At 33.7% G+C, this 10175-nt stretch overlaps 2 protein-coding genes across 8 annotated transcripts; one reads left to right on the top strand and one right to left on the bottom strand.

Annotated features, from left to right (window-relative positions):
* On the top strand, nt 1-2468 carry LOC108758963 (post-GPI attachment to proteins factor 2). Of its 2 annotated transcripts, none has more exons than XM_018504211.1 (4): nt 1-600; nt 1382-1628; nt 1734-1946; nt 2036-2468. In XM_018504211.1, exons 1-4 carry the CDS (start codon nt 412-414, stop codon nt 2161-2163), a joined length of 777 nt encoding a protein of 258 aa, XP_018359713.1. In that variant the 5' UTR covers nt 1-411; the 3' UTR covers nt 2164-2468. The 2 variants fall into 2 exon arrangements, with proteins under 2 accessions (XP_018359713.1, XP_018359721.1); XM_018504219.1 differs by having other exon boundaries at nt 2-600; nt 1794-1946.
* A 165-nt stretch (nt 2469-2633) lies between these two features.
* L2HGDH (L-2-hydroxyglutarate dehydrogenase) lies at nt 2634-8613 on the bottom strand. 6 transcript variants are annotated; one of them, XM_018504135.1, is made up of 9 exons: nt 8524-8613; nt 7376-7438; nt 6215-6340; nt 4701-4896; nt 4197-4409; nt 3680-3871; nt 3324-3595; nt 2982-3161; nt 2634-2913 (listed from the first exon to the last, which is right to left on the bottom strand). In XM_018504135.1, exons 3-9 carry the CDS (start codon nt 6295-6297, stop codon nt 2718-2720), a joined length of 1332 nt encoding a protein of 443 aa, XP_018359637.1. In that variant the 5' UTR covers nt 6298-6340; nt 7376-7438; nt 8524-8613; the 3' UTR covers nt 2634-2717. The 6 variants fall into 6 exon arrangements, with proteins under 6 accessions (XP_018359637.1, XP_018359645.1, XP_018359654.1 ...); XM_018504143.1 differs by lacking the exons at nt 7376-7438; nt 8524-8613 and adding exons at nt 8172-8232; nt 8317-8450; XM_018504152.1 differs by lacking the exons at nt 7376-7438; nt 8524-8613 and adding exons at nt 8172-8219; nt 8317-8450.
* Between the last annotated feature and the right edge of the window lie 1562 nt (nt 8614-10175).

Here is a 10175-nt window from a genome sequence, read left to right as displayed (position 1 = left end):
ACGTATTCTTCGAATGAAAACATTTCATTCTTGTTTGTCGAATATTGAAAAGGGCAAATAATGTTCATGAGCGTCGTGAGGACCAAGTAAAACGCACTCTAGAAGTAAGAGTCTGAAGAGCTGGAAAGGGTAGTCGAGGTCTGATCGATCGGTGACCGAGTGGACCTAACCTGTTACGATGTTGATCCGCTTACCGACGAACTGGACTCGCGAGTTCGCGTCGATCGTCGCGTACGATCGTTCCCCGCGGCCGGGACTCGTTACGTCCAGGATGATCCGCAGGAAACGCGCCGAGAGGATCGCCCGCGCCGGCGGTGATTGAGATCCCAAATTGCCGTATTAACCTTATCGTTGGCGGTGTCATGCATGTTGTGACGTAAATAGATACTGCTGTAACGAGAGTTTAATAACATGAGCAAGATCAGATTGGGCTCAGAGTATATTCCGTTGACGGAGGACGACATGTCGAAGGCCCGTCTCGTCGTGCCGTTCTCCAGAGTGGCATGGTTCACCGTGTTCTTGCCCTTCTTGGCGTTCATCTTTTGCGTCGCCTGGTCGGTCCTTTATAACTTCGAACACTCCACTTCCACTCATTGTCAGGTACGATTGTTAAGTCATTAATTATTCGCGCGAGGCGACCCCCCTGATTCCATAAAGAGCTCCATATTGCGCATAATGTATCTTTTTTTCCTTGTTTAATATTCAGTGAACAACAAGGATGCATCGTGTGCATCATGCACTTTACGGAATGCAGCCAATAACAGCTCAAACAGCTGTTTTTTTCATGACTCTCGATTGCCGGGATATCTTGCGTAACTTTGAACGTAGCGTTTATGATAAGTGTGTGCTTCTGAAAGAATGCGTCTTGTAATTCAATTCATGAATCAGCAAAAATTCAGTTACATAACATAGCTTTTGAAATAAAGATACTTCTGTATGAGAATGAAAAGTTATAACTTCATAAGTTATATATTAATAATTTTGATTGAAGAGCAAAACATGAGAAATATAGGTAAATATACAGTAAAATGAAAGAAAAATTCACAATGCTATCTTAAAATCTAAGCCTGTGTAACGAATCACAACTTAAAAAAAAATGTAGAAAATTAAAGTATTAACATTTAAAAATAATTTACATGTAAAGAGAAGAGCTGAAAAAAAAATATAATAGTAATAAACAGTAATAAGCAGATTATATTATCTGCTTTTATCAATAGATTAATCTTATCAATAGTTTAATGTACTTTTTCTAGTTCTAGAATTATAAAAAAATAAAGAGTAAATTAAACAAGATTAAAATTAATCTATATTAATAAAAATGGATATATAAGTTATATAAACCTCATAAAAAGTAATCTTTTTTTCTTCTTGTAATTTCTAGGTGTACAATTTTTTACCATCTATCTCAGCAGCCATAGGTCACTATAGACCTCAGAAAGATGTATGGAAGACTGCTGTAGCATTGCAAGCGTTATTAAGAACCTTAGTATTTACACTGTATTATCGTTACTACAAGGAGCATGTTTATAAGTGGGCAGAATTTCTAAGTAATATTGCGCTCGTTATGTACGCCATTGAAAATACTTCTCTGGTGACACTGAGCTTTTGGACTTCCAACGAAAATTATGGTATACGACTGCATGCATACTAAGAATTTATATAATTATGCATATGAGTATTAAGTGTAGCATATAATATAGTACAATTAATGCGCTGCGTTGCTTTCTTTACAGCGTTCCATAAGATGTCTTTCATAACTTTTTTGATAACGTCATTTATATACATGTTCATAGCGTATTATATTATGAAAAATTGCCTGAATATTGCAAAAGGCTCGAACGATGCTTCCTTAAAGTGGAAACGAAGATCAATGATGTTGAATGTGATATGTATAGTAATAGCATGCTATTTCTTTTATAGACATAATAAATATTGCGAACCCTTAGGTGAGATATTAACTGATATTTTTATTGTTATGCATAGCAATGTAGTTCTTGTTATCTTAGAATTTTAGAGAGTTGCTATATAATTTCAGTGTATTCAATGTTCGCTTTAAGCGAATACGGAGTTGTGCTTTCAAACATGGGATACCATCTAACTGCTGCATTGGACTTTGCTACCACACGTCTTATGATATCAGGAAACAAACTTAGAATTATCTAAAAATTTTTTTAATTACAGTTTTATGTGTGCGTATGTGATAACTGTTACATATACTTCAATTTATACTTTTATTATATATTATTATACATTTTCTGAGATCTTTATATATTATATCCCCGTAGAAAACAATTTATTAATTAATTTGTACAAAACTATGAATTACAGCTTTTAGACAGCATGAACTCATTACAGATATTAATGTCATATATTCATCATTATATGTAGCAGCACATTTTTTAAGGCACTTTAATTAATGCTAAAAGGTTCCATACATAAAATTTTGTATATAACAATCCTTTTTGCTATTATCTCATTACAAATTATTTCTTAAATATTTATTACTATAATAATTCAAATATATTAATGTATATAAATCGGTATAATGTACAAATATATATTTTTTGAGATAATAAATTGCTTACAAATACAAAAATTATATGGCACATAGAAAATATCTATATTTTCTTTAGGAACCTTTTTAAATATCTTTAAATATCCATTCTGTTCCACATTTTACATTTAAGCGATTAGATAATTACACGTATTGATTTGCATTAAAATTTGAAGTCGCGATCAAGTTTATCAGCGATAAATTTTGCTATCGCCATACCACTAGTTGCAGCTGGTGACGGCGCGTTTCGGCAGTGCAACACCCTGCTTCCGATCGCGCCGGTGCCTCCGTCGAAAACGAAATCGTCGACTAATTTACCGTCTTTATCCATTGCCTGTGCTCTTACTCCCGCCGGTCCTCTGTTAACGGCAATGAAAGAAAATTTTATGATATAGTTATAAATGAATATAGTGCACAAAATACTGACCTTTTTACATCTTTGTATGTAACTTCAGGAATAAACTTCTGGAGATCCTTCACAGCTAAGGGATAGAAAATCGATTTTATTACTTCCTTGCAGCCTGGTAGGAAATACCGATAGCATAGTTTGTATAAACCAGGGAATTTTGCCATCTCTATGCAGTCTTTTATGTTTATGTCAAACCAACTGAAAGAGAAATCTTAATGTCATGATAAAGTCTAGATCTTTTAAATACTTTATTATAATTGTATAAATCTAAATAATGGATATATCTAGATTCCTTGCAAGATACTTGTAAAGAATATTATTCAATCTCGTAGAGTAAATATAATATTGTTATAGTAATACCTATAGCCTTCTCTAGCGAACGCAAGAACAGCATTGGGACCCAACCAGATTTCACCGGTAACCCTGGGTGTAAAGTGCACGCCCAGGAACGGAAATCTGGGATCAGGCACCGGATACACATTTGTCGTGCAGAGATGCCGTTTGTTATCGTTTAACAGAAGATACTCGCCACGGAACGGTACTATTCGCGGACTTACATCGCAACCCGTCATCACCGCTAATCGATCTGAATGTAGACCAGCGCACGTCAGCACATATTTCGTTGGTATGCACTTTAAAAGAAAAATTGCCAGAATATTAGATTATTAACGTGACAATAAGTGCAATAAGATAAGGCCTACGGAAAAAAATCTTACTTGGTTTTTCGATTGAACGGATATGGGGGATAATTGACTCTTCCCTTTCGATTCCGTCATCTCCGCAAATCCGGTTACTTCGAAATTGAGAAAGATTTCGCCTCCCATTTTCCGAAAGTCTTCGGCAAAAGATTTACACACGACCGCCCAATCCACTATACCGGTCCATGGTGACCATAAAGCCTTTTCTCCCTAGAAACGAGATAATTCGATTATTCTCGTTTATTTGTACATTATTTATGGTATCCTAAAACTATATTTTTTTATACAGTTATAAATTCTTCATACATGTTTAACATACTAAAAATAAAATTAAAATATAAAAAATAAATACAAAGATAAGTTAAATTTCTATTTAAAAAAAAAGCTTTATTTTTACATGTATTTAAAAGAATTTGTATATGTGTGATTAAAACTTGGAAGTAAATTTATAAGACATTAACATTACATGATTTTTTAATACAATTTTTTATGCAATTTTTATATTTATATTTTATATTTAACACAATTATTATACCTTGCATTTGGGTTCGTATTTTGAAATGCACTCTTTCTCAACAATTTGTAAATCGGGCACTTTGTTTTTCGTTCCTCTATCGAAGAGATCGTCTATTCTCTTGACTTGAGTCGGATTCTGGGCGACAATCAGCTTGCCAACTTTCTTATGAGGTATGTTGTTCTTGCAGAAGTACTCGTACGACAGTTTCAAGCCTTCCACGCAAAGCTTTGCCTATAATGTTAAATCATGAATGTTTTAACATTTTCCTGGGAATATTGCGAGGATAATTAGTATTTGATTAATTTTCTGTTTTACACAAGTTAATTAAAATTGTTTTTATTCATAGAGATTGAATTTGAAATATATTATTTCTTGTAACGATAATAGAAGGGAGACAATCTATATTCATATCATGTGGCAATAAAGATTAATAGTTTTTAATCTCTTCTGTCAATCTTATTGCAGGTTCAGCTATTAAAATAACTGCATGCAAGAAGTTACATTATGTTTATCTAAATTTACCTTCATGCTTCCAGGAGTGTAATAAATGCCAGCGTGCACCACGCCACTGTTATGACCCGTTTGATGCATAGCTAAGGCATTCTCCTTTTCCACGATGGCCATTCTCATGTTCGGATGCCGCATAATCATCTCGCGGGCGGTCGCGCAGCCGACGATGCCACCACCCACGATTACCAGATCGTACGTGGAACATGTGCTGAAAATTCCGTTCATCTGAATCGTTCCATCTTGTACGAGGAAAACAACGGTGGGCTGTTTCAGATGAAATGTCAGACTTGCTTCAACGCCAAATTTGAATTTTTTTTAATGCAAAGGATCCCATACACAAAACCACGGGTTTGTTGGTTTAGTGAAATTGGTTTAAACTAATATGTACGTATTTTAGTCTTTTTACTCACTCAAAAATTTAAGTTTACTTACGCAAAACTCATAAAAAAATAGACAGGTTTAATTGTAGCATTATTTGAATGTGTTAAGTCGAATCGGACTAAAAAGTATCTTTATTAAACTATTTAATTTTTTTGTGTGTAACTGTACTTTAATTCATTTATTTCATGCACGGAATAATGAGATGAATTGATTGATGTAAAGAAAACACATAGTTGCTTTTCAAAAAATTCTGCAATGTACATACTTGTGAACAAATTTTTTCTTAAAATAATTATGTGTTTTTCTTACACCAATTAACTCGTCTCATTATTTTATGCATAACAATATTAAGGTGCAGTTACTAAAAGATAATATTAGTAGATAAAGATACTTTTTAACTGATGAGACCCAAAATAGCAACTTTTAAATGATGCTACAGTTTGCATTTCTCTCTTTGATGGTTTTACCTAAGAAAACTTCTGATCAGTTAGTCAAAAACTAAAACATATTACAGTTTAAGTCAATTTCACCAAAGTCTAAAAATCCACACTTAAGTTTTGTGTAGGATTCTTTCAAAAAATTGATTCATGTTAATTATGAACAATATCTTGCAAATTGTAGCAGAAATAATAAATAAATATTAAAAAAAGATACCCAAACAGAACAACAAGTCTCAATAATGTCAAAATAATGTTACAGTAAATCATACCTAATTGAAAAATGATTTCTAATCAACATTTTGGAATCACCTCGACGTCATTTCGATGATTTTATGTTCTGCTTGGGTATAGTCAATAATTCAAAGAATATTTTTAACAAACATCACGGGAAATTTTACGGAACACATAGAATTCCTACAACGCGAGAAAATGCACGGGATGTAATCCATGTACAGACATACATGCCCGTCAAACTTCCTCCGTGAGTAACAAGGCTGCAGTTTCGCGAAGTACGTGAGATGTTTATTAATCCACGGCTAAAGAGCTTATTATCAGACGTTTGCTGGAGGTTTGGACAAGAACTTAACAGTTCTGGGCCGGATTAAATGGCGCTCATTATTAAACGCTGTCATTCCACAGGACTTTAAGGGATGGCAGTAAGCTATTCGGGATTTCACGGTGTAAACCCTACATAGAGATCGATACCTTGTCGTAGACTGATGACGACATATATAATTCAGCTGCGATGCAGCTCTCCTGGTCAGAGACGTTATCACATTCGTTCCCATTATGTCGGATTCGTAGTCACCTCAGATTTGGACCGTACGCTTTCTACGCAGAACCATCACAACAGAGGTTGAACAATTAGTTTTTTTATTCACAATAACTGCGTGTTTAAAATGCACGTCATTTTTATCTCGATGACTAACATCCAATTTCACGATCTCTCTTTCTCCCTCGTTTATTTTCTCACGATGATTTGTCGATGATGATCGATAGCCCAGTTAAATCAAAATTTCCGCACAATTCGCAAAAAAATTAATTAAAATTGCATAGTCATATTTTATAAAGCAATATTATAAAATACAGAGTCAATTACACTGAAAAAAAGAGATGTATCAATAGCACTATTTTAATTGAGAATAATCTTGTTGAATTAACAACAGTATTAATGAAACAAATAAAATTTTATTAAACCAAAAACATGACGCATTTTTTGTATTTTTATATAGAGTTATTAAATTAATAAAATTATTTTCAATTAAAATAATGCTGTTGATATAACATTTTTTTTCAGTGTAAAAAATGATTTTTATTATTTCTAAATAATACACTTAAAAAAATAATTAAGCAAGAGTCTTTAAATTATTTTTTCTTCCTTTTATTCTTTTAACTTTCGCTGTCTATCGATCACGAAAATCGATAAAGCCGTAATACAAATACAACATGCATCGTAAAGCAACCATCATACATTATAAAATTATTTTTGGAACGAGTTTCTTATATTAAAATGTACTTGAATCCAAGAGACACCCATATACAAAAAAAGATTCTCAAAAATTATTCCTTCCTATTTTTCTCTTTACAAACCAACTTTATTCATTCACAGGTCGATCACACAAATAAATTAATGCAATGTGCATTGTACGGCAATATAATTGTGTGTGCATCACCATATTTAAAATACTTATAGAATTATAATTTTAAAGCGAGTTTCTTATCCCGAAGTAATATCTATGCTCCAAGAAGCATTTCAGACAAAGAAAAGTTTCCGAATTATTTCTTCCTCCTTTTCACGAACTACTTTATTTAGCCACACGTGGACCACGCGAATCGATTGCGTAACGCAAACGCAACGGTACATACGTTTTAGTGATGATCCCAGCATCTCAGCTGATAACACGCTTGCACGCACTGCAAAGTGAGAGTCTAAGGCTAATTCTACAATGTGCTTTGTTTCCTGTTTCTTGCTGTTTGTCTCTTGCCTTTTTGATTAAGAAGGCAAGAGACAAATAGCAAGAAACAGGAAACAAAATGCGCATTGTAAAATTAGCCTAAAAGGCTGTTTTCCTTTCCCTCCTAAAAGAAAAGCGGATTAAATTAAACTCACAATCACGGATGATGCATTATCAGCGTTATCACAAACGTATCGGAAAAATAATTATTTTTTCTTCCTTTTATTCTTTTAACTTTCGCTGTCTATCGATCACGAAAATCGATAAAGCCGTAATACAAATACAACATGCATCGTAAAGCAACCATCATACATTATAAAATTATTTTTGGAACGAGTTTCTTATATTAAAATGTACTTGAATCCAAGAGACACCCATATACAAAAAAAGATTCTCAAAAATTATTCCTTCCTATTTTTCTCTTTACAAACCAACTTTATTCATTCACAGGTCGATCACACAAATAAATTAATGCAATGTGCATTGTACGGCAATATAATTGTGTGTGCATCACCATATTTAAAATACTTATAGAATTATAATTTTAAAGCGAGTTTCTTATCCCGAAGTAATATCTATGCTCCAAGAAGCATTTCAGACAAAGAAAAGTTTCCGAATTATTTCTTCCTCCTTTTCACGAACTACTTTATTTAGCCACACGTGGACCACGCGAATCGATTGCGTAACGCAAACGCAACGGTACATACGTATTAGTGATGATCCCAGCATCTCAGCTGATAACACGCTTGCACGCACTGCAAAGTGAGTCTAAGGCTAATTCTACAATGTGCTTTGTTTCCTGTTTCTTTTTCCTTTCCCTCCTAAAAGAAAAGCGGATTAAATTAAACTCACAATCACGGATGATGCATTATCAGCGTTATCACAAACGTATCGGAAAAACAGACGTTTAAATCAGTGAATGTTCATCAGACACATTCGCAATATTCGCGTGCTATGCCAAATGTTACTTTCAGAGCATAACGCGAAGTTATCATGAGGGTCATCGTCGAGAAGCTGTTATCGCGCACTCCAGACGATGCAAAATCGCGCGATAGGTACACCTCGTGACACATCCCCATGTTCCCATCACGTGTCGTCAGGAGCAGCTGTGAACAAACGATACCTATTTTTCATGCTGACAACGAGCTAGTCCAGTGACGGCGACAGGCTGAGGGGCTCCGGCAAAATCGATCAATAATTAATCGGCAATCAGTAATCACGAAACGGGAGTTCATCATTCTCGTCGAGTCTCGCCACTGCGATTATTAAAAGTGCAATCATTTCGCAATTAATGATTAACCCTTTAATCATGATCGATTATTATTTTAGCTCCTCTTGTTGTATTATTTACATTTTACAAAATTAGTGATTACCAATTACTGAATAATTATAATCGTTAATTATTGTCCTATGCATCTCTCTCTCTCTCTCTTTTTCCTCTGATATTTTGTATCTATAATAGAAATTAAAAGTAGATATAGCAAGTTTAAATGTATCTACAACAAATATATGTTTCGATTTAGTCTCTTTCGAGAGATGGAAAGGCAAATTCGCATTTATCGAATTAAAATACATTTGTTAAATACTTTCTCAAGTAAGATTGTCTAGATTGAGTTCAATATTTTATCTAAAGCATTTGAATTAGACGAACCTGAGCTTTTGAAATATTTTGATGGTTAAGTTCGATTCTTAAAGCCGATAAAACAGGCGTCCAGTAAGTGGCACCCTCGCGCGGCGACACAGTGAAACATTTCGATGCATTTGGCCAGTAAAATTTTCAAACAAGTTCCTTCCTCGTCGTCGTTCGCGCCATACTTACGTTCGCATATTGCGAAAAATGGATATCCGTATAAATGTTACTTCGTTTGCGTTTCTCGTGTCTTCATCGCACATTACGGACACGTAATTAAAGATAAACGGTCAAGTTGGAGCTGGAGAGCATGTAAGTCTCGCAATTTCTGCATTCGCTGCTGAACTGTTTCTCTTATATCCGTCTCTATTAATGTAGATTAACTTCAATCTTGATCCAACTTATTCTTCTTCTCTAGTTCCAAGAATTACAAGAAGATGAAGAGTAAGTTGAACCGAGATTAAAATTAATCTAAATTGATAGAAACGGGCATTAGCATATAACCTCTCCAGTTGTCGTTCCTCTCTCTTCCCCTCCCCCCTCTCTCTCTCACTCAAACGAGATTATCCAAATGTATCTCGTTCTGCATACGGTAGATAGAAAAAAATATGTAGCTGGAAGGAACAGCTCTGATATTATACACTGAAAATTATTTGGTATTTGATTATGCTGTAATTGAGTGGCGAAATAATTATAGCTATAATTATAGCTATAATTATAATTGTAGCTATAATTATACAAAAAAATTATAATTAGCTTTGAAAGTGACTATACATTACATAATTAAATTATAGTAATTTAACCACAATACTATGAATTTACACCCAAAATAAATAGCTGTGTTCATTAGAAAAAGTAGCTTTGCAATTGTAAAATTCTTTAAGACTGGATTGTTCCATCTTTTGGTAAACTCGAACTCACTGTTTTACTCTCTTACTTTCCTACGCTTTTATGGGCCTTCTACACTGAAAAAAATATAGTCAATTTTAATAAATATTTAGTTGAATACTGCCAACTAAATATTTATTAAATATAAAGATATATTTATTTGATACAAAAAATGTTAATTTGATTTAACAAT

The sequence above is a fragment of the Trachymyrmex cornetzi genome, unplaced genomic scaffold, assembly GCF_001594075.2.
Source record: "Trachymyrmex cornetzi isolate Tcor2-1 unplaced genomic scaffold, Tcor1.1 scaffold104, whole genome shotgun sequence".
NCBI lineage: Eukaryota > Metazoa > Arthropoda > Insecta > Hymenoptera > Formicidae > Trachymyrmex > Trachymyrmex cornetzi.
Note: the sequence above shows the minus strand (reverse complement) of the source record. Positions and strands in the feature narration are given on the sequence as shown.